A 25,092-nucleotide genomic window follows, 5' to 3' on the forward strand; every position below is an offset into this window, starting at 1 on the left:
TTAAGAAGCGGAGCGAGGAAAATTTTCATTTGGAATATCAAAAGAAGCGGTTTTCATTTACTTTTTAAACGTTTTTTCAATAATAAAAAAATGCATTCATGTTCTTCAAAAAAAATGTTCATCAGTCAGGTGAGAAAAACAATAAATTTTTTCAAAAATCCGCCAAAAAAAGCAGGACATTTTGATAGAAAGCTAGGACTGTTAGACACCCTGATGTACAATTTGAAAATTCGAAAAAATACGAACCTTTGTAGGTACAAACAAGAGACGATTTTTTTGACCTTTTTAAAAAATAAGGAACATTGGGTAAAAAGAAATACTTTTTCAGATTAGGCTGGAAGGACTTATTAGACACCCTGTAGAGCCAAATCTTCTACTCTGTTCCCAAAATGCACATCCAAAGTCTAAAAATTAATGCTTTGATCAAAGAAATATATTCAATTTTTTCAAAGTTGTGTCCTGTGTGCCAATTAACCTCGATTTTTTTGGCTGTGATTTGAATACCAGCCATTTTTACTCGACCTTGCTGCAAAGAAACTAACGAAATGCCTCAAACACACACATTACAAAATACTTCGCTATAATTCAAATTTCCAGTTAAAAATTTCATTCAACTTTCCACATTTGATACCATTTTAAATAGGTATCCTAACACCAAAAGCGAAAGTTTCGAGCACCCAGAATAACCTAGGTAGGTACTAGGTACACTTTTCCTACCTACTACATGTAGATAAGATTTTCTTCGATACATGTAAAATAAAACACGTTCCACATATGTTAGTTAATACATATTTCAAGACCGATAAAAATTCAGTTGACAGGTAGTCAGGTTAGGAAAGGAACACGGTACGATTCCAAGACTTATCTAGTAATAAAGTGGGAAGACTTAAATTCTGTCGTGTTTACTGTTTCAGTTAAATACATTTGCCCGTTTTACATACTAAATCGGTTACGTAATATATTCTCGTTCGGTATATTTATATTTACCTTAGACCTTTTTTTCTCCGTACATTTTACGAATGCCGATACGACGTTTTAACAGGTACGAAGATTACTTCTCTCTATTCAAGGTTGTCAAGTATGGAATATTATTAAAAATACTCAAGACGGGGTAAAAACAGAAACACACACAGATTTGATATTATATGTAAACCTAAGACCTGATGTTTCTCGTGCATCTTGAACAACGCGCGATTAGTATTTATTTAATAATGTGATCGTGTCGACGTTTTTTCTATTTTTCTTCTTTTCTATCCTAAAGTAAATAAATCGTACCTCGCGTAATTTAGTGCTTGATCGAACATACACATAAATAGTGATTTTTTTATGAGTGATTTCGAGTGATAAAAAAAAACAGTGATTTGAGTCTCTCGTCTCGTATTATGAAGAATCATCAGGTTGGCTGATTTTCACTACCAGTACCATATCAGAGCTAAATAGGTACCTATAGTTAATTTAATAATGTAGGGTTTATTGCACTCTCGCGATGTCTTTAAACTAAACACATATAATTTCACAACGGATGAACATATTGATTCGGTTGATGAACAAAACGTATCTATCTAGCTAACTAAATGTGAAAAATAAAAAATACAAATAAAAATCTGTTAAATGACGACGCCATCGTTATCTCTGCCAGCATCGGTATGGATTGCCATTTAATTTGCTAATTTTTACCTACGTACTTCCTGAAAATTCATTATCATGGTGGTTCGCTCGCATATTCGATTCGTACCTTACCTAGGTGGTTTTTTTTTTGTGGTAACGAGTACCTATACCTCTCGGTACTTGGTAATGAAACCTGCATTTATAAGAGTTATTCATGATATTTAAATGAAGAAAAATTTAGCTGTAAAAAAGCTACGTTCAAGGTGAATTATTCGAACGTGTCAGGTTTACGCGATTGCATTACATAGAGCGACTAAAATTACACTAATAATGTGAGCATATATCGATCGATGATTTTCAACATTTTAAATAGGTACTTTATACTCGAGTTGGTAAGTACAAGTCAAAGGATTAAAAAATATCCACCCAGTTCGTATAGCAGGAAAAAATGTTACTTCAACTCGAATTACAAATATTACGTAATTAATGCCAGAACCTCGTAGTAATAAAATATCAATAGCTTACAAAAAAAAATCAATCGAGTCGAATATTTAATTAAACCCCTGTTCAAATTCGCAGATTGCATTTTCCAATTCAAAATCGATTTGAGCAAGCGATGGAGTGATGAACGGTACCCAAAAACGACACGAGATCGCATTTTGGCCCAAAGTGCGAGACCAAAACGAGAAAAAATTAACCCGAAAAGATTCCGATAGATTATTCAATGCTCATCGAGGCTCCGAAGAATACCTCAGCGATAATAAAGATATCCCGAATACAAATTTAAACAGTAAGTCGACATTTTCTTTAAATAGAAAGTTCATCAAGTTGATAGCGAAGTTATAAACTTACTCGTATATTTGGGTACTTATACGTTATTCATCGTACTAAGGTTAATTAAACTAGTATTTTTAGAGGACGTATTTCCATCAATAAACCAGTAGGTGTAGGTACACCTGTTCTGGTTTATGTTTGATACTTCAAATGACTCGTATAATTACGACAAATCCTGAGAAACAAACTATTCGTATAGATTGATACGAGATGTCGAAAGTTGGTGCAATTTTAGCGACGATGAGAGAAAATTTTCTCTATAGATTTGGTTAGGTGTATACAACAACACACACTACCTACCTACGTAGTATTTTAGTATATTTTCTCTTCTTAATGAGCTAGATGATAAGAAATTATACGGCTTATAACGCGATATAGGTTCTCGCTCATCTGTAAAGTTATCATCGCGTTCGCTTCTCGTATAATGATAAGTTATTGTGCGTTGAAATAATGAATGTTGGATCGGAAGTTCGACTATCTCCATAATGTAATAGGTTCGATAATCGGTCGTACTCGTATGTGAGTCTTTATATTGGTAAATTTAATATTAATTTTCCATGGCAAAGTACTGATGAGAAGACGTGTACTCACACAGTCTAATAATAATAGTCTTTGATTTGTTTTTGTATTGAATTTCAAAGACTTGTTTACGATCTTTTTATTCTCAAGTTACGATGTAAGTTCTTAGTATCGAGTATACATACTTAATATTATGTTCTTTCATTCAGTTTCCACATTAGCAAAAACTATAGAGATACAGTGTCTATAGCAAAAACATAAATTTCGACTCTTTTTTTTGGGGGGGGGGGGAGTTGGGAGATGTTCCAGAAATGTGTCAATTGATAGATAACACGTCTCATTGTTTTCTCGTAATTTTGACCCAAATTCGGGGAGAAGGGAGAAAGGAAATGACCCGTCAGCCATTTCGAAAATGTACTTCAAAGATATAGAATCAGAAGTTTTGTCGTTGGTAAAATTATCAATCAAGTCTCTCCCCCCCCCCCAAAAAAATAAAATAAAAAAGATACCGGAAGACTAGAGATGTGCAGCCTGAAAAGTGAAAAGTACTTTTCTTTCAATGAAAATTTGAAAAGAAAAGTTCCTACTTTTCACTTCACTTTTCAGTTTTCACTTTAAAAAAAGCGAGGACCCAATCAATTTACTCATCAGAGATCACTGACCTCATTGATGAAGTCAAATATCAAGTTTCACTTTCTCCACTCCTCAAACCTTCGCAATTCAGCACCCATTTTTGATATTTTTCTCAACATTTTTTTTCAAAACTGAAAATCAAATAAGAAAAGCATGCGATAAAGTAAATGGGAATTTATCAAAAAAAAAATCAAGAACTCTTTTTTAAAAAATGTTGGCAACAAGTAGGTACTTGTGGATGTGGAGTCCACCTTTAACTTCAACGAAAGCGATATTTTTGGAAACGATATTTTCCAAAACATCCTTCTAGTGGGAAGGCCCGCATAAGGATCTATTCAACCCCCTCCTCGTCCTCAAAAAAAAGTGGCCCTACTTACAAAATGGCGGCCATTTTGATTGACAGGTCAGCCAAAATCACAGATTTTGCGTTCCAACACAGGACTTGCAAGAAATTTTTTAAACCGTACAAAGGTAGATCGAAAGAGCATGCAAAAGTTCATCACCTGTCAAAATTTCAAGGGCTAAAGTGTTTTTTTCGATTTTTGGGGAATTTTTGAAAATCAAATTTAGGCCAAAAATGAGGGGAAAAATCAAAATTTTACCAATTTTTTCAATTTTTAAATTAAAATTGATGCACAAAAATATGTTTCGAACTGGAATACACCGATTTTTTTAAAAAATAGCAGTTAGTTACTTTAATCGATGATGAAGCTCATTAACAAGCACCAATTTCGAACACGCGTGCTTAAAATTATTCGAACAGGTTTTATGCCATTTTTAGGAAAATTGAAATTTTCAAAAAGTAGCTGGAAGCTTCAAAACTACTTACTTGAAACCACGTGCAGTCGATTTTCGGCTTTCTAACTCCATTTTAATAAAATGTTGTGAAAATTTCAAATTTCGAAAATCTGCCGAAGACTTCAATAACTTTCAAAAAGTTGCTGGAGGCTCCAAAATGACTTGAACCCTCCCGCAGTCGTCTTCAGAGGGTGTTAAAATTGAAGTGCAGAGTAAATTTTGGTTTTCCATCTCCATTTTTATGAAATTTTGTGGAAATTTCAAGTTTCAAAAATCTGCTGGAGGCTCCAGTAATTTTCAAAAAGTCGATGGAGGCTCCAGTAATTTTCAAAAAGTTGCTGGAGGCTCCGAAATGACTTTAAATCCACCTGTAGTGAACTTCGTAGTGTATTGAAATTAATTTGCAGAACGAATTTCGGCTTTCCAACTCTACATATTTGATGAAATTTTCTGGGAATTTCAAGTTTCAAAAATCTGCTGGAGGCTCCAGTAATTTTCAAAAAGTCGATGGAGGCTCCAGTAATTTTCAAAAAGTTGCTGGAGGCTCCGAAATGACTTAAAATCCACCTGTAGTGAACTTCGTAGTGTATTGAAATTAATTTGCAGAACGAATTTCGGCTTTCCAACTCTATTTGATGAAATTTTCTGGGAATTTCAAGTTTCAAAAATCTGCTGGTGGCTCCAGTAATTTTCAAAAAGTTGCTGGAGGCTCCGAAATGACTTAAAATCCACCTGTAGTGAACTTCGTAGTGTATTGAAATTAATTTGCAGAACGAATTTCGGCTTTCCAACTCTATTTGATGAAATTTTCTGGGAATTTCAAGTTTCAAAAATCTGCTGGTGGCTCCAGTAATTTTCAAAAAGTTGCTGGAGGCTCCGAAATGACTTTAAATCCACCTGTAGTGAACTTCGTAGTGTATTGAAATTAATTTGCAGAACGAATTTCGGCTTTCCAACTCTATTTGATGAAATTTTCTGGGAATTTCAAGTTTCAAAAATCTGCTGGTGGCTCCAGTAATTTTCAAAAAGTCACCGGAGGCTCCGAAATGACTTAAAATCCACCTGTAGTGAACTTCGTAGTGTATTGAAAATTAATTTGCAGAATGAATTTCGGCTTTTCAACTCTATTTGATGAAATTTTCTGGGAATTTCAATTTCAAAAATCTGCTGGAGGCTCCAGTAATTTTCAAAAAGTCGATGGAGGCTCCAGTAATTTTCAAAAAGTCACCGGAGGCTCCGAAATGACTTAAAATCCACCTGTAGTGAACTTCGTAGCGTATTGAAATTAATCTGCAGAATGAATTTCGGCTTTCCAACTCTATTTGATGAAATTTTCTGGGAATTTCAATTTCAAAAATCTGTTGGAGGCTCCAGAACTACTCAAAACGGTTTGAAACCGTTTCCAATCGATTTGACAGGTCGAAAATAGGGTATATTCCAAATTTCAGCTTTCTAGGTCAATTTGGTAAAATTTTGATTTTTTCCCTCATTTTTGGCCTCTGAAATTTGATTTTCAAAAATTAACCAAAAATCGAAAAAAGCACTTTAGCACTTGCAATTTTGACAGGTGATACATTTTTGCCTCCTCTTTCGATCTATTTTTGTACGGTTTAAAAAATTTAGTGCAAGTCCAAGAGCATTCCATCAAAGGAGATACCCCTTTCCCTATCAGCAAATTTTTTTGAACAAGACAGCCTAATATCGAAAGCGCGCACAGAAATACATCATCAGCCAAAATTTCAGATTCCAAAATTCATTTTTTGATTTTTAGAAAATTTTTGCAAATCTTTGGGCTAAAAATCGAAAAAATCAAAATTTTACCAAAATAATGTAGAAAAGAGTTTTGTACGTATGCAGACCTGCCTTATTTTTTACTCCTTGAATTAATTAGAAAAGGTTTCGAACTGTTTTGAACAGTTATGGAGCCTCCAGCAAAATTTTGAAAATTCCACAAACTCTTATCCGATATATACGTACAAACAATTAGTGCGTCAAAATTTACTTTGCACTGCAATTTCGACGTGTTGGAACTTCCAGCTATGTTTTGGAAATTGAAAATTATCAGAAAGTGGGCAAAGGATCAATTAGGGAAGCATAATCAGCACCAAACGCATCTTCCTACTCTTACCAAAGTTAAATTGGAGAGACTTTACGGTGTTTTTTCGAAAATTGGAATTTTTAAAAAATTGCTGGAGGCTCCAAAACGGCTAAAAACTACCTTCAATAGACTCAGAACATTGAAATTGCGGTATGAAGTGGATTTTAGCTTGCCATCCCCGTTAAGTAAAATTTTGTGGAAATTTCAACGTTCAAAAATATGCTGGAGACTCCAAAACACCTCAAAACGGTTCGAGACCGTCTCCACTCGATTCGTGGAGTCAAAAATAAGGCGTACACCAAATTTAAGCTTTCTAGGTCAATTAGGTAACATTTTTATTTTTCCATATTTTCGATTAAGTGAAGGATTATAAATTGTTACAATTTCCGAAATTTGCGAAAATTCATCAATTTATTCGAAGAGTTGGTTAATATGAAAATTTGAACCTAGGTTGAGATATTTAAACGAAAAATTCTGGGTCCTGTGGGAATTTTAATTTCCCAACTTTTCAAAAATTGCACAAATTCGTTAAAAATTTAAATAACCAGTTAGGTGAGTTTTGAGATGTGTAAAGAAAATGGAAGTTTTATGAGATTAATTTTTTCAAAAAAAGACCTCGAAATCTCGAAATAAGTATGCGATTGAGCAGTTACAACACTGGGAATATTTTTCTTAGGCCCTTTTCTCAAAAACCAACACGTTTTGAAGGCCTCTTTTAACACAAGTGTGAGAAAATGAATTTTCGGATATCCACATTTTTACCCAAAAAAGCTCTGAAATCTCGAAATGAATGATTAGACAGTTACAACCCCGAGAATTTCTTTTCAACATAATAAATCATATTTTAACGACCAACGTGTTCTGAGAGCAACTTTTACAATTAAATTTTCATAGTACAAGTTGAGAAAAACATTTTTATATGGAATGAGTTTCAAAGTAAAGGGGGGGGGGATTTCACATCTAATTTCTCCACGAAAGTAATCTTTCAAGATAAAGGATTCATTTTAATTAGCCTCGCAATCGTTTATTTAATCAAGTAAGACATCAGAAAGAATCGTTTCATGCTTGCTATGTAGGTAGTAAAGCAGTGTTGCAACCTGTATTACTCAAAATATCTAAATCGAAGCCAATCTATACACTCTGATAGTGATAATTGAAACGTATAAAATAAACGTATACAATCTCAGGATCCAGAATTTGAACTTAGCTTACTTCGTGATTTTATTCTTGAAGAAATTTACGTTTGTTTGTTTGTGTTGTGAACTCAATTTTTAAGTATTTAATGAAAATGTCGATTTGCACCATTTTAGGAGCCGTATTTACGTCGGTTGTATTTATGATTTGGAATGTCTTGGATGCCTTTTAGCTCAAAATGGTGAATTTTCCAAGTTAACACAATTATATTTTTTGTTTTAAATTACTGCCCAAAAGTGATCCGATTTATGCAATCTAAAGTTTAAAAAAAATAAGTAGTCAAAAATTTAATTCATTAATTACTTTGTTATTTTCATTTTATTTTTATTTTTTTAAATAGACGCAATTTCAATCATTTTTATAAAAATTTTCCAGCTTTCTCTTAACACAAAAAATCAGATTTAATTGCTCTTTTATGATACGATTTACGTAATTTTTTTCTCGGTTTGATAGTTTCGTTCTCAAAATAAAATTTGCAATAAAATTTTACAAATTGGTCTTCTTAATCGCGAGCTTTCATCATTTTTCAAGGAACAACCTTATCAATTTTGAACCCAAACTATTTTCCTTGGTCTAGATTTCTGAAATTTTATCTTTATCGCGATTTTTCCCATCTCGATAAAATAAATACCTACGTACCATCCCCTTAACATAAAACCGAAGATCATAAAAATCAATCGTTAGTCGACATCTGAAACAGTAACTCAAATTCTAATTACTCATTGTGCTTCGGATTTCCGACCAAAACCCAATTCCATCAGCCATGGCGTACTTCAAATGTTTCGACTATAAACGATTCTTGAGCGTTTTGTGGCTCATTTATTCGTTCGCAAATCTCATGCAATGGATTTAAAACAATACGATGCTGATCACCGAACATATAGATATGGGGTAATTACATATTTTATTTTTTATATATTTTAGGATTGTATACTATGCCGGAGAAAATATTCAAAGTCATCATCGTCGGCGATCCAACCGTTGGTAAAACTGCTTTCGTTCAAAGATACGTCTCAAATATATTTAAAAAAGAATTCAAAGGCACAGTTGGTGTAGATTTTTCGCTAAAAATCTTAACGTTTTCCGATACGCAAACGGTTAAATTGCAGTTATGGGACATAGCAGGTAAATCGACGAAATTTCTCAATATTTTCCAGATCCATTTAAATTCTGTGCTAAATTCCTTTTTTATTGAGAAATGTGGCAACGCCGCATTTCGTCAATTTTTCTCCGAATTGAAATTCTATTTTCATTTCAACGAAGCTGAAAATTTCTACCGAATGTTTTCCTCATCATTTATCGACTAATTTCTTCATTAATTTATAATTAGCGTTAATAAATCTTTTTATCACAGCGAAATTGGCTTTTTTTTAGTAATACGTCAATTAGGTTACAACATGCTAATGTACTTAATTTATAAAGACACAAGGTTTCTATTTCTAACTAAAACTTTATTCCCTAAGGTCAAGAAAGATTCACCTGGATGACTAGAGTATACTATAAGGATGCTCACAGTTGCATAATCATGTTCGATCTCTCCAATAAAACCTCGTTTCTCAATACTCTTAAATGGAAACAAGACGTCGATACCAAATGCAGCCTTCCCGATGGATCTCCTATCCCTTGTATGCTTCTTGGAAACAAAGTACGAAATTAATAATAACTAATTATTTAAAATAAAACTAAACCAAACCATTTTCCTCTGTTTCATTAACATTAGTTTACTCGCAACATCATTTTTTCCATGTACCTATACCTATCCTATTTTTTTTTTTTTTTCAATTTAAATAAAATGTTGTAACGGTGGTGGCAAATATTTTCAATTACTTTTTTTATCCAGAACCTGCTGGTGTGATATGAGAAAAAGGTCCATTTTCAAGCATTTGCTTTTAAACTTGAGGTAGATTTTCATGTTGAAAGAAACGTCTTTAAATTTAAGACCTACTAGAATAGAAAAGATGAATCGATAAAATGGTCGTGTTTTTTAACCATTTGGAAGCATTCAGACCTAGACCAATTTGAAAAGTAGAGTTTCTGTTGAAATTTTACAGACTTTTGATATCAATTTCATCATAATTTACACGTCAGCTCATTTTTCAACCAGGAAGATGCCCTCTAGCCTTTTCTGCGAACTTTGTAAAAATAAAAGATTAATACGAAAAGGTATGTCATTGGAAAGCAATTACTCATGAACATGACTTTTTTTCATATTGATAGTTGATACGTTCCTGAGCCAGAAACCTTTTCCAGAAAAATTCGAAAAAGGACCATTTAACTTGCCAATGGGGTTATTTCGTTTATGAAACGTCAAAAAATTGAAAATAATGCTTCAAGGGAAAAAAATGAAAAGAGACACGAAAAATACGAGTAACGACCAAAAAATCCCAAAAATTAAAAACATTTGAAACGGAATTTAGGAAAAAATGGAACATTTCCACAACTCAAAAGAAATAAAACATTAATTTCGAAAATAAACAAAACAAAAAATCTAACAGAATATGGTAATACTTCAACACATAAGAAAAACTAAAAATCTGTCCAAAAAAGAGATTGAAGAGATCAGAAACTCCAGAAATTTTAAAAACACGAAAAAAAGAAAAATTATAAAAAATTGATAAGATGATGACTTTTTTTGAAATGCCAAAAATTCTGTAAATCTCTTCCCAATATTTGAGAGAAAAAAAACAGAAAACTGAAATAATGCATGAAAATTTCAACATGAAAAAAACTTTGAAAAATTATTCTAAAAATTAAGAAATTTCGAAAGTGAAAAAAAAAGTTGAAAAAAATGCTAGCTGACAAAATAATATTTTACTGAGTCGTTAAATACTTATCACAAGACTGAAAAAATCATTCCCATCAAACGTTCGAATATTTGGAAGAGGTAAAAGAGGGGATGACAATCAAAAATTTGAAAAAGCTTTTGATTTTTTCCTCGCGATCAATCAGGCATAACAAAACTCTATTCATCAAGATAACCACAAGATTTTCTACACCTCCCCTCTCCCCTTAATCGTTCTTTTTCATGAGAATACGTTCCAATGCTAATTCAGCATCGACGTCCTCATTTTTTTCAACTTTTTCAAGTAGGGGTAGTTTTTATCAGCAAAAAATGGTTCTGCAAAATATTTATCTTTCCATGAGATATTTTCAGAAACACATCGTTTTCAAACGTTCGAGAATAATTAAAAATGTTATTCTTTCAATTTTTTGAAAGGTTCTGTCAATTTAAGCATATTAATTTCTCATTCAAAGCGGCTAAAATGTTTCTAGAACAGTTTTCTTACGAAAAAAAAATGTTTTAAATCAGTGGACAAGGAAAAACGATCTGATCTGATCAGATCTGTTCAGACAAAGCGTCTAAAAAAATGTCGAAATGAAAAGGCAAGGCATTAGCAAGACATTTTTTAAACACTTGAACCTTTGGGGGGGGAGGTGAAAAGTTTACTTAAATGTCATTTTCCCGCTTTTTCAATGCCTTCAGTGCTATTTTGAGATTTTTTCTTTGGAAGGGGGGGGGAGGAGTGTCAAGAAAACCTCAACTGTCCTAAATTAGTTACTGACAGGACATTTTGCTAACACTTTGAAAAACTTCTTTGGAGAGAGGGCAAAGGTGAGTAGGAGGGGTCTAAATTTTGCATGATCAAAAAGTTTCGTTTTTTTTTCAATCAAATTGTGAATTTTTCAATTCATAGTTCCTTTTTGAATTCAAAAGTTTCCAACTTTAGAGAACATCTCTTTTTGGGGATAGAAAATTATAAACGTTTTCCAACCTTTTTAAAATTTTTTTTTCAAAAAATCAATTCGTTTCATTAAAATGCTCAAAAAAAGTTTGAAAATTTGAAAACCAAACAACCCCAATTTCTTTCTTTTTTTTGGAAGAAGGGGAAGAGTTGACAATGCATTTGTCCTTCACTATTTCAAATTTTAAAACTTTTTTGATCGTTTTTAATGAAATTATTTTCATCACACTTTTTCAACGTACCTATTTGTTCCAAAAAAAATTGCAATTCGATTTTTTGAAAATTATTTTTAAAAAGAAAATTTTCAGAAAAAGTTGATAATTTTTTCCCAGAAATTGGCTAATTTTGAATTCAAAGTTGCAAATTTGCAAATTGGAAATTCTGTAATGAATTTTTTCAAAATTCTATGAAGGGGAAATATATGAATTTAAAAAATGCAAAGGTCGATTGAAAAAAAAGAAGACCTTTTTGATTGAAAAAAAAATGGGACAAAAGAAGAACTCCTGGATTAGCTGGACCGTTGAACACTTTCTCAGATCAAATTAAGAAAATAAGAACAGAAAATGTTTGAATTAGATGTGATCTAATCTGATCTAATCAAACCTGATTGTGATTATCAAGATTCACACATTCGTACAAAATTCTATCATTGAAATTTGAAGGTTACATTTTTATATAATATAAATGAAAAGATCATTGACATAAATTTAATCATTAGAAACTGATTGATTTTTTTATACCTGGGTATAATTGTCAATTAGACCATTCATTATTTTTGTAAAGTTCACATTGAATCAATTTTCATGTTAGACCCTTCTATTTCCACGAGTAATTTTGCCCAAATTATTGAATATCAGATAATATTTCATCACTAGATTTATATGTATGATAATGATCCCATCGTAAGAATTTTCGAAAAAAGAACCACTCAATTCTCCAACTCTAATTTAATTCAACATATAAATATCTACCCTTAAATTTCCACCTTTGTAAATAATCATTAATCATGTACAAATCATTTCACCTAATCTTGAATTTTATTATTACTCGTTTCAGTGCGATTTAACAACACGCCAAGTAGAACAAATGGAAATCGAGACCTTTGCAAAAGAGCACAATTTCATCGGCTGGACCGAAGTATCAGCGAAAGAAGGATTAATGGTTAACGATTCGATGAAGTAAGCATCCCCACATATCAAAACATATCCTTCACTTTCGTCCTCCAGTGTTTCTAAACCCAATCTATTTCGTTGGCAGATTCCTAGTAGACACGATGCTGATACAAGAGAAAATGGAAGTAGACGGACGGAACGGTACAGCCGAATCGTTGAAGTTACACAAAGATCAAAAACAAAAGTCATTTTGCGCTTGTTGAAGTATTATTATTCGCTCGTTCGACTGCAGTAAAACTTGATGATATTTTTATAATTTAAATTTTGCATTACCCCAGGTTTTTCCACCTGTAGAATGTTAGTTATTCGTGAATTCTAGTTGACATTTTTATTTTTTAATTGTGATAAAATTAATTTCCACTTTGTGATATCGTTTATAACATGATATTTTTTCTACCTTCCATTCGCGATTAATTTAGTTATCGTACCTATGTATAAATAAATATGTATTTTTGTTGATGAGTTTTTGCAACGTCGTCGTCGTCGTCATATTGTTACTACTTTTTACACCATCTCATCTCAATGCCGCCGCAAAATTCAAATTAGGCTAGACCCTCCTCCCCCTCCCCCAAAAAATATTCGATTGAAAGATATACTTATTACATACATGTCAATGACAAACGTGGTAAAAAAAAATATTTCGCAGAGTTCCAGGCTCAAGGCTCAGAGTCAGTACTGCGAAGAGTAGGTACAGGAAACGTACTCGACTGATTTATAACAATGAAAATCGTATTCAAAATGTATGTAAATTGTTAATAGAAATATTTTGGATTTTCGGTGCTCGCTCGTATTGCTCATCCCATCTGCCCTGCCGTCAACGTCTACTATGTAAATTCAAGGTTAATAGACTTAACATTTTTTTATCAGATCGAACAAATTTTTTCAAACACTCTGGAGACCGCAACCGCAGATACACCAGCTCATTAATTAAACCAACCGTTCGCTATGAAACGGACGTAAACCTGGGTATTAAAAGAATAATACGAACGTTTGGTTGATTGATAGTCGTGATGAGTTTTTTTTTTTTTTGACTAATCCCTCAGCCATTCTAGAGATGAAAACCGAAATCTCCACTCGGAGTCCCGGAAGCGTTTTGTTTCCAAAATGAGATTCAATCGTGGACTTTGAAATTCGTAAATTCGATTAAAACAATACCCCTTCCATACGACGAGGTAATGCCCGCTATACGAGTGAATTATCAACGAATCTGCACACCATAATACTCATGAATGGGAATGATTGTACCATTATCTATACGTCTATATTATACTGAACATGCGAGTAAGATGTACTACCCTGAAGCTACACAAACCAGAATACACGTGAGAGAAACTTGTTCCTATAACATTGTCTTCAAGGTAAATAAGAACGTGCGCGAATAATTTTTTTTTTCCAATGGTAAGTATTATAGGTGAAAAATAACGTAATCGGTTTGTTTACGTTGAGGTAATATTCGACGATGATTCAGACCATGATGGTATAATTATTCGTATGTACGATGAGAAGGTGTACGGTGTACTTCCCATGGAATATCATGCCAGTTATAATTGCTTTTTTCCTAATTTTATTCGGAATAGAGGAAACATACGAGTAGTTTGGGCTAGTGTTTTTTTTTTGATCGAAATCGATGATATTTTTATGACACATTTTTGCAACCAACGGGTACATTACACAATTACTGTGTTTCCTATTGCATTTCTCCGTTATCTGATGCAACTTTTGGGGAAAAATGAATGAAAATGTCATGGCATAGATCTCGTAGATAGTCACACACACAGGGTGACCCATATATTAAAATGTTCCAATGACTGAATGCCCAATAAAGTTGAGCTTTCTTAGGTTTATTCGACTCGTACCTCAAAAATGAAGCCTTCTGAAAAAAAACCATCTCCTTAAAAATTTCATCCCTCTTCGTTATTTTCGTGGGACTCCCAAATTGTTTTATGTGATGAAAACTTGAAAATAATTTATCACCATAACAATTACCAGCCACAAACAACTCGGTATTCAATTTGAACTTTTTAAATGTTGCTCAAAATGCGTAAAAAAACAATCCTGAACAGATACTTATAGGTACCTATTTATGAGATTTTTTTTTCAATTTGCTTCACTATCGAAAGAGCCTGCAAAAATGCATCAATAGCTAACATTTTAGAAGCTAATAAAGTGAATTTTTCGATTTTTGGCCGATTTTTCAAAAATCAAAGGGCCAAAAATACGAGGAAAAAATCAAAATTTTACCAAATCGATCTTAAAAATCTGAAATTTGACACGTTGGCTACTCAATTTTGGTTTCACGTCGTTCTGGAGCCTCCAGTCATTATTTGGAATTTGCAGATTTCCAACAACTGCCATAAAAATCGTTCAAAAGCGTACAAAAATAATTAAAATACTAGGAAATTATCAGAAAAATGACGAAATTTTTGTGAATAAAAATGTACTAGAAAATGTGTTCAAAATGGCATTAAAATCACTGAAAAGTTTTTTAAAAACGATGAAGTCCATTCATATTTATCTAAAATTGCATTAAAACACAAACAATTGAAACCTCTAAACAACGCAAAAGCTAAAAAAAAACAAGATAAATTATTAAAAAATTAAGCATGAAATTTTGTAGAATTAGTCAAAAATGCATGAAAAGGTCTTAACTTTATGTGAAAGGATTCAAAAAAATCCTTCAAACGCTCAAAAATTCCAAAAAAAAAAAAAAAAATGAAAGAATTGTAGTAAAATTTGGCAAAAATGCACCTAAAAATTGTGTAAAAACACTCAAAAAAACATTATGATCACTGAAAATCAATAAAAATGATTTATTTGAAGGAACAAAAAGAAAAGCAATTTGGTACAAAATAGCAACATTTAGCTTGCATGCGATTAAGATTAAAGTCTCATTGTTTAGTCCAATATGTGACATCTATGCAGATGGGATATTTCTTCATCACAATTCAAAAGATTCTTGACTAATACATTGTCGTGGTTAGAAATTCTTTTTTGATAGATGTTACTTCTTATGGATATCATTGATTTCCCACTTGGTATTTCCAATTCCAAATCATTGAGAATTGTGTTGTTCTTCACATACCACGGTGCATTTATAAGTTTTCTTAGAATTTTGTTCTGGAATTTTTCAATAATCAGGATATTGGATTCACTAGCTGAACCCCATAGTTCAATACCATATGACCAAATTGGTTTGAATAAACATCTGTACCTATTGTCACCCGCTCTGACAAAACCAACCGTTTCGACAAAAAAGTTTCCGAAATACTGTCATTTACAACAAATTTTAAGGGTTCAAACTTCAAAGATCAGATTTTTGAGGAAAAAAACATTTATTGAAATTTTGTCGAAATGGTTGGTTTTGTAAGAGCGGGTCACATAATTATTAAGATCTTATTTTGTTGGTTCAGCATATGTGACCGTCCGCGATAAAACCGACCATCCGTTGCAAAAAATCAAAAATGTTTTTTCGCCTATTTTTGGGCCTTAAATGGTTTAGGGAACAAAAATTCGCGAAAAAAAAATTTTCAATTTTTTGCGACGGATGATCAGTTTTATCGCGGACGGTCACATATTAGTTCCAAGAAGCCAAAAAAGCAATCTGAATTTTTTATTCGAGTTTAGTTCTCTTCTTCAAAATATGATCTCTCCATGTGAGATGGTTATCAAGGTGTAATCCCAGATATTTGACAACATTTGTTCACAGTACATATTTCATCATTATTAAACATTAGTGAGCGAGTTGTTTCAACTGTTCTTCTGGTAAAAAGGATGTGGCTTGACTTTTCACTATTGATTTTGATTCTCCAAGTTTGACACCATTTGTTTATTGTGTTTAAGTTATTTTGTAATTTGTCCATTGTAACATCTGGATTAAAATCTTGTGTGGTAATTGCAGTGTAGTCAGCAAATGTCACCATTGTGATGTCGCTTGTCAAAGGGATGTCACCCACGGAGGGAAGATATGTATAATATTGAGCTCAATATGCTTCCTTGTGGTACTCCTGCTAAGATTTTTCTGAAGCCAGAGAAAGCACTGTCATATTTGACTCTGAGGGCCATATCACAGGACGTTGCTTATGCTTGAAATTTTGCTTAAGACTTCAAGTGGTGCGTTCATAAACTTCACATAAAATTTAATATGTAGGTAAACAAATCACAAATTCGCCAACAGAATTAAATTTTTCACACAAATTGACAAAAATGGCAAGTGGCCCCATATTATTGCTCGTTTGTGAAGTGGCCCTACGATGTCTCAAGCATAATTGTAAGCTTAAGTAACGTCTTGTGATATGGCCCTGAATTTTCTATCACTTAGATAGTGCGCCAGAAGGTTGTCTTGTATGCCTGCTGAAATTTTGCTAAAATTCTCTTACAAAGCATGAAAAAATGTTAAAAATGTGTGAAAAACACTAAGGGCCGGTTTCTCAATTGTCGGTTAGCGGCAATTCAACTGTTGACTAGTCTAACCAACAGTTAACTCGTTTCACAATTGTTTAGTAGTTACTAACCAGTGATTTCTGGTATCAAAAATCAACTGGCCGTGTTAATTTTGGATACCAAAAATCACTGGTTAGTAACTACTAAACAATTGTGAAACGAGTTAACTGTTGGTTAGACAAGTCAACAGTTAAATTGCTGCTAACTGACACGCAATTGAGAAACCGGCCCTCAAAACATTAAAATCATTGTAAGCCAATTGAAAAATGACCATTTTTTTTGTAAATGTTGTGAAAGTGTTGAAATAACGATGTAAAAATACTCAAAAAGTGTTAAAATTTCAATTTTTTTTTTTCAAAACTTATAATTAATTTACATTAATTTGAGTAGTGCACTTAGAGGTTGATAAGGTCCAATGTGTGGAGTCTGCTCAGCCTCCTTGTGTCATCACTTTGGTCTAAAAGAACTACAGCCTCACAATTTGGGTGTTTATGGAGCTGGTTCACATATGCGTTCGCTTTTCAGTGAATAATTACATCCACTGGTTCGAGCTGGAGGTCACTTCAAAGTTGTTCATTTGAGACAAACCAAGGACAAGGAGCCTTAGTTATGGCTCTCATGAACTTATTTTGGAAACGCTTGATGACAAGGTGATTTGACTTTTTTGTGACACCCCAAATTTCACATCCATATGACCATGCAGGAAGAAATATGGTTTTGTAAATTAGCCTCTTGTTGGCTAAGCTCAATTTTGAGTGACTTCCAATTAACTATTGAAATTTTCGAAATTGTAGGTTCATATGATCACGTTTTTTTTCTAACATGTTCTTGCCAATTCAGCTTACAATCTAGGTGTAAGCCCAAGTAGCAGGTGTGCTGTGGCACAGGGACTGGTTTGCTTGACACAATTTGGACAAACTTTACAAAAGTGCACAAAAAAGAGTTTGTAAACTGGTTAAAATGACGTAAAACGCTTTAAAACAACATTTTAATATCACTTAAAATCAACAAAATACCTATGAAATTATTGACAAATTACTAAAAATTCATTAAAAAGCATTCAAAACTTTTTTAAACAGCGCAAAAAAACTCAAAAAATTATAAAAGTACTGATCATTAGTTCATTACCAAAAAGTGGTAAAATCAGCAAATTAAAAATGTAAAAAGCCAAAAAAAATGATGTGAATTTTTGAGTGATATTGAGCAAAATGCATGAAAATGTATCGAAAACAAGTTGAAATCATGAAAAATCACTTAGGATAAATAAAAATAAAATTATCAAAACTTTTGTAAAATTTGTCAAAAGCGCATAAAAAGTGTTGAAAACATGTAAAGATGCAGTAAAACCAGCCAAAAACCCTCAAAATCACAGAAAATAAGCATAAAATAATGAAAATCGAATTTTAAAAAGCATTTAAGAGTGTTAAAAACTAATAAAAACACTGAAAAAGGCATTATAAAGTAAATAAATTACTAAAAAAAATGATGAAATCAAGAGAAATTTGGAAAAAATGTACAAAAGGGTAAGTAAGTTATTGAAAATTTAATACTTGAATGATAAAATGCTCAAAAAAGCGTAAAAACACTGTTAATCAATAAAAATCTGATAAAATTTCAAAAAAAATTAATATTTCCACTTTTTTATGAATTTTTAACAAATTTCACTGAAATCTCATCAAATTTTTATTGATTTGCAGTGCTTTTGACCTTTTTTTTTCTTCAAGTATTGTTACCCCATTTGCACACTTTCAATTATTTTATTCGTTGATTTAAGTAGGTACAGTGATTTTGATGTTTTCAATTTCATACTTGATCAATTTCTTCATCATTTTGAGAAATTTTTTTTAAAAAAAGAGCACAAAAAACATAATTTATATTTGAAGAGTGATATTCCAAAACTCGCTTTGTCCATTTTCACAACTTTTCAGGAGAGAGGAAAAACAGTTTCCCTTTAAACGGGTAAATTGGATTTTTAGGCGAGTTTAGCACTTTATTTGGGTGGATTTATGATGTAGGAGTGTTGGTATACATTTCATCCACTAAATACTGCTGAAAAAATTTCAATAAAAATGGACAAAGCGCGTTTTGGAAGATTATTTTTTTAAAAATATTTAGTGAATTGGCTATTTAGGTGAGTTTAACACCTCATTTTGGTAGGTTGATGATGTAGGAATGTGAGTTAATACTTCATCTACCAGGTACCATTGAAAACCCAACTTTGATAAAAATGGACAAAGCGAGTTTTGGAATATCACTCTTCAATTTTATATCGAAAGAGGGTCTCAAAACGCAAAATAACTCGAAAAATTACAAAAGAAACACAATTTACAAAAATGTTAGCAATATCTACGAGTACAATCAATTATTTTGAATTTTTTTGCGCAAATATCGGACGAAATCGACACTTTTGCAACTCCAGAAATTTCTACAGCCCTGGTTTTGAGATCAATCAGCTGGAATTTTGTTTTGAACCATCTCATTAATTTCCCGAATCAGAAAAAAAGCTCTATTTTACCGACAGAAACAAGCAGGAAAAAAATTAAATTAAATTCTAGTAAAACAGCAGCAACATCAGATTTACCTACTTAATCATATGATAAGCTTTCAAAATTCGTATCGCAAATCACCGGATTAAAAAACTTTGATTAAAAATTTGAAATAGGAAATGAATTGCTTAATGTAGGCGTAAACGAAGTTTTGAAAAATCGTTTTGTGGTATTCATGTGGAATACTTTACTATCCCACTTGGAATAGCATGTTTTTGAAAAGAAAAACAACTGATTTGAAATTTAATCAAATTATAATGTAACTTCACTTTTGAGAAGATGTGATCAAGATACTTGGGATATTTCCGAAAGAGAGCTTCTTCATTGGAATCTGCACCTTCTTCATTGTCGTGCCACATTTACATACAAATAAGAAAGAAATCACACGTTTACAAAAAAAAATGAGTAAGTCATTCATTGTTACCCACAATTAGAAGTTCAATAATCACTCAACTTTCAAATAGAAAATTCTCAACGTTTAAAAATTAATACCACATTCGATATTTCGAAAAAAATCACAAAATTTTCTACTTTTCCAGCACAAAACCTGTTCAAAATGAGCCATCAAAGACACACTCAGCCTATTTTATCCTTCCTTTTACTCAGTTTATTCACCGAATCGCTCCTGGCGCAGATCCCCTACCCTGTTCTAACAACCAAATCATATCACGTCGACAAGACCGGCCTCATAGAGGAATTTTTCAAAGGTAGCAAATATCTCATGATCTGCGCAACAGCCAAATTCGGAAAAAGCGTCAATCTGGATATGCTCAAGCACTTCGTTCAACTCGAAATCAACGAAACGACGGGAATTCCATTAAATAAAACCGAATCCTCGGGGTATCGTCTCTTTACAAACACCTCGTTAAACCTCAGTATTACCCGAAACGAAGACCTAATCCGAGACCATCTGGGCGAATACCCGACAGTAGTATTGGATTTCGCAACCAGAAAGATAAATTACACATCGGATACTTTCGATCACATGTTAGACATAATTCGAACCGATATCATGGAATGCTTCAAACCTTACCAATGGCTATGTGATGAGCTGGAAAGAAGACACGGTAAAGAAGAAAATACCACCAAAAAAGCCCAACTTCGGCTTATGCAGAACGCCTTGACTAAAAATCTAACCGTCGAGGAAACACGAACGAGTGTTTACAACCTGACAGAAATCCTCACCGAGTACTTCGATAATAAAACCGTCATGGTATTCGTCGACGAAATTGTCAAATTACCCGACGACTCTTCTAACATTAATCCAAAATCCAGGAGTTTATTCGCAGCCAACGACTTTATCGGTTCCATTTTGCATCATGTAATGAAAAAGTATTCAAATACCACGCATTTAGCTCGAGTATTCCTCACTGCTAGGAGTAGAGATAGCCTAGACGCGATAAAAAATCCTTACCTTAAAAAGACAGTCAGAATAATGCCGTTTGCAAAGGAGCATCCTTACAATAGCTATTACGGATTCAGTGAATACGAAGTGACAAAATTATGCGATCGTCACGATATCACCCCCGAACAGAGGAAAGTACTGAAAGAGATTCACACGGGAGAACAGTATCCCAAGGGTAAGAATTACGTAAAAATATACAATCCGGATTCAATAATGAAATTTTTGAAAAGATTCGCAAAACCTGAAATACTCAGCAATGATACGATGCCAGATTCGTGTTGATCCTGAAATAGAGAAATGGCGCGGTACTGATGATTCGTTTTAGAAATAATTTTAATTTATTGTAAATACGTAGGTATAGGTCCAAGTTTGAATAAAGTATCGATTTTTTTCCATTTGCAAACTTATTAGTCTGATTTTGCGTCAGAACGAAGGGAAAATAAGGCTTATACGGTGCATCGTGATTCTGGGATAGGAAAGTGAAACCACTCACAAATCTGTTTTAGCGTGCCAGAAAATAGGAAAACATGCAGCTTACAGCAGGACAGAAGTAAGACTTCTGAAGGGAGAGTTTTTCAAACGTTTTGATTTGTGGAAAATGTTTCTATTTTCAAAAACATTCGGAAATTTAAAAAAAAAAATGAAATTTTTAAAGAGAATAGTTAAGGTACCTAGACCTACCTACACAAAGAAATAAGTGGAAAATTACAAAGTTCGATAAAAGAAATTGAAAAAAAAACAGGAATTTCTCATCAATTTTAGCACAAATTACGACTATTTTTTTAATCAAAAAAATAGTCTCTAAAGAAAAATAAACATTTTTGAACAATTTAGGCAAACAATTAAACTTTTTGACAATTTTGGTAAAAATTAAGGCCTCAAAATTTTGACAATTTTAGAAAAAAAAAATTCAAGCGATTTTAAGAATGCATGGACCCTTTTTCTGTAGCATTTCAGACAGAAAAAAGGGATTTTTTGGCATGTTTGTCAAAAAACAGCATATTTTGTGGAAATGTAGGCAAGTAAACAGAACTTTTTGAAGCGATTTTGGCAAAAAAAGGACCTTCTTTTTGACAATTTCGCAACAAAAAGAAGGCTTTTAGACAACCGAGGCAAAAATCAATACTTTTTGGATATTTTGGCAAAAAAACAGGAATTTTACTTGGCAATTTTAGAACAAAAAAATGAAGACTATTTGTAACAGTTTTATCAAAAAATACTCTCTAACATTTTTTTTCAGAAAAACAAGGCCTTCTCGACAATAACCAAAAAATCGTGTTTTTTTTAGAAAATATTATAGAGGACTTCACAATTTTGCCCATAAATGAGACTTAAAAAGAATTTTGACGAAAAACACAATTCTATTTAATAATACCTATGGGCAAACAACCAAACTTTTTGACAATATTGGTAAAAATTAGGGCTTTCTCAAAATTTTGACTATTTAAAAAAAAAATTTTTCAACTGATTTCGGGAGAACATTGGACTTTTTTTTTAGCAAATAAGGCAGAAAAAAGGATTCTTGAACAGTTTTGACAAGGAAACAGAACTTCAAAGTGATTTTGGCGAAAAAAATGACCTTTTCGCAACAAAAAGAAGGCTTTTAGAGAGCCGAGGCAAAAATTAATCCTTTTTGAATGTTTTGGCAAAAAAGCAGGAATTTCTCAGCAATTTCAACAAAAATTACGACTATTTGACAATTTTATCAAAAAATTACTTCCTACAACAAAAAAACAAAAAAGCATCGACTTCCAGATAATTTCAGCAAAAATGTGACTTTTCTGTACTTTCAGGACAAATTATAGTTGTTGTCTGCATGCATGTCTGGCTTTTCAAGATCGTCTGTCCACCTGTATGGCCTCTTAAGGTCATTAACCCGTCTGAATGCCGTCTTAAGATCACTGACCAACCTGCCCAACCTATCAAGATTTTCTGTCTGGCTTTCCAAGGTCGTTTGTCTGCCAGGCTCTGTTTGTATGGCCTTTTAAGGGCATTGATCCGTTTATATGACCTCTTACGGTCACTGATCCGTCTGTATGCCGTCCTAAGGTCACTGACCAACCAGTCCAACCTCTCATAAGTTGTCTGTCTAGCTTTTCAAGGTCGTTTGTCCGCCAGGCTCTGTCTGTATGACATCTTTAGGTCATTGACCCGTATGTAGGTATGTCGTCTTAAGGTGACTGACCTACCTTTACAGCTTCTCATGGTTGTCTGTCTGGCTTTCTAAGGTCGTATGTCTGCCAGGCGCTGCTTGTATGGCCTCTCAAGGTCATTGACCCGTCTGTAGGCCGTCTTAAGGGTCACTGACCTCAATATCCAGCATCTCATTGTTGTCTATCTGGCTATCCAAAGTCGTCTGTCTAGCTTCTCAAGTCCATAGACACATCTGTCTGGCTTTCTAAGGCCGTTTGTCTAGCCTCTTAAGGTCATCTCAAAATCTTTTGTATTCCTGTTTGACTTCATAAGGTCATTGACCCATATGTTTTAGCCTCTCAAGGTCGTCTGTCAGCTGGTCAGGCTTCTGAAGGTCATCTGTCCACTTGTCTGGCTACGTTAATCTGATCAGGTCTGGTTTGATCTGATCATCCAGACCAGATTCTCGGTCTGATGTTGAAATTTCCAGCTACCTGATGCCCGGATCCAGCCAGGTGCACCGCGTTTAATTAGAGCAATCTTACTCAACTTTCTTCTGACAAGTAGGATTGAACCTAAAGCATCCGGACCAAGCTTGAGCCCAACGCTGAGATCTTTACTGCCTAACACTCAGATCTGGTAAACTCGAGAAGATTCCCCCCCCCTCCCCGACGCCCAAATCTGGTCAAACGCATTGATTTAGACCTGACGACGGACGTAGACCAAACATTTTTCTTCTTCACATTTTTGTGAAAAAACATCGAGTTTTCTGGAGATTTTGGCAGGAAAAGAGAATCTCTTTCAGCATTTCAAATATCCTTAATATTTCTATGACTTTTCCAGAAAAGCGAAATTCCTTGACCTTCCCCAGTTTACCAGAAAATGGACACCCTGATTGTGCCACCTAAATTGACGTACGTGGCTGAAAATTGACTAGTAAACCTGAAGGTGCCCTAAATATGTACCTTTCATCTTTTGTTAGGACGGATTTTTCAAGTTTTCAGTTTTTAAAATTAATGTCACAAAATCCCATACTTTTTTTTTTAAATTTTACAACATGTATTTTCTTCCAAAAGATTGCACAAGATTTGTAGCATATGCACGTCAAAAAGGATCAATTTCGTTATGAATTTCACAGTGACTTACATTCTTTTATCAGTACCTAGCTTAGATATTACAATCTGAAAAATGCGATAATCAAGTCTCGAAGTAAGTACCTAAAGATGAAACTAAAAACTACTAATGGTAATAAATTACACTTGATAAGATTTACACATCGGTTTAGAGTTCAAACATTTTCGCTGATTTATTCAAAACTTCGATATTGTTCTCCATGTTATCAATAAAATAAACAAGTAAAGTACACAATTTCACACTATAGAAATACTCGTGCACTTAAAAATGAAGTACCTAACCTAACAATAATTTTCCAAGAACCATTTCGCGTCGATAGTTTCAACAAACCACCGAGAAATGTACTCGCCAAAAACAAACCTTTGGCTGCTCATCAATAGCATCGCATTATCATCGACTTACGCCGCCAACCCGCCAGTCATCGACATCGAAACTCACACATCGCATCAAATCTGCGAAATCAAACTACCTCCAGCTGATTTCGAGGCTTTAACCAAGGATCCCACGTTTGTAGACAAGACTGCCTTGATAGAGGTATTTTTCAACTTTTCGCAAAAGGTGTTCTACACAGGACCTCGTAAAATTGGAAAAAGCGTTAATTTCAACATGCTCAAAAGATTCGCCCAAATCGAAGTCGATAAAGAAACAGGCATTCCTTTGAAGAAAACCGAAACTTCAGCCTGGCGTCTTTTCACAGATCCAGCTCTCAATCTGCATATTTCCAAATGCCAAGATATAATAGAAAAACATCTGGCCGAACATCCAGTAATTCTTTTAGATATGGGGTACAGAATATACAACCATACGACCGAGCAAGAAATGATAGACGGGATGC

General features: G+C 33.3%; 2 protein-coding genes across 4 annotated transcripts; both read left to right on the plus strand.

The window, feature by feature from the left end:
* Positions 1-860: 860 nt before the first annotated feature.
* LOC135842470 (ras-related protein Rab-7L1-like) lies at positions 861-13,056 on the plus strand. 3 transcript variants are annotated; one of them, XM_065359951.1, is made up of 6 exons: positions 861-1,042; positions 2,188-2,398; positions 8,609-8,809; positions 9,148-9,329; positions 12,484-12,605; positions 12,685-13,056. In XM_065359951.1, the coding sequence occupies exons 2-6, from the start codon at positions 2,233-2,235 to the stop codon at positions 12,800-12,802; spliced, it is 789 nt and encodes a 262-aa protein (XP_065216023.1). In that variant the 5' UTR covers positions 861-1,042; positions 2,188-2,232; the 3' UTR covers positions 12,803-13,056. The 3 variants fall into 3 exon arrangements, with proteins under 3 accessions (XP_065216023.1, XP_065216021.1, XP_065216022.1); XM_065359949.1 differs by lacking the exon at positions 861-1,042 and adding an exon at positions 1,064-1,440; XM_065359950.1 differs by lacking the exon at positions 861-1,042 and adding an exon at positions 1,064-1,397.
* Positions 13,057-19,689: 6,633 nt separating this feature from the next.
* Positions 19,690-21,385, plus strand: LOC135844227 (uncharacterized). The gene is made up of 2 exons (XM_065362376.1): positions 19,690-19,990; positions 20,125-21,385. The coding sequence occupies exons 1-2, from the start codon at positions 19,987-19,989 to the stop codon at positions 21,270-21,272; spliced, it is 1,152 nt and encodes a 383-aa protein (XP_065218448.1). The 5' UTR covers positions 19,690-19,986; the 3' UTR covers positions 21,273-21,385.
* Positions 21,386-25,092: the final 3,707 nt, after the last annotated feature.

Source organism: Planococcus citri, chromosome 4, assembly GCF_950023065.1.
Source record: "Planococcus citri chromosome 4, ihPlaCitr1.1, whole genome shotgun sequence".
In the NCBI taxonomy this organism is placed as follows: domain Eukaryota; kingdom Metazoa; phylum Arthropoda; class Insecta; order Hemiptera; family Pseudococcidae; genus Planococcus; species Planococcus citri.

Excerpts from the sequence above, each read along its gene's own strand:
- LOC135842470 (XM_065359951.1), top strand. The coding sequence starts at position 2,233 with ATGAACGGTACCCAAAAACGACACGAGATCGCATTTTGGCCCAAAGTG. Across the intron at positions 9,330-12,483 it reads GTATGCTTCTTGGAAACAAA|TGCGATTTAACAACACGCCA; the intron begins GTACGAAATTAA and ends TACTCGTTTCAG. Across the intron at positions 12,606-12,684 it reads ATGGTTAACGATTCGATGAA|ATTCCTAGTAGACACGATGC; the intron begins GTAAGCATCCCC and ends TTTCGTTGGCAG.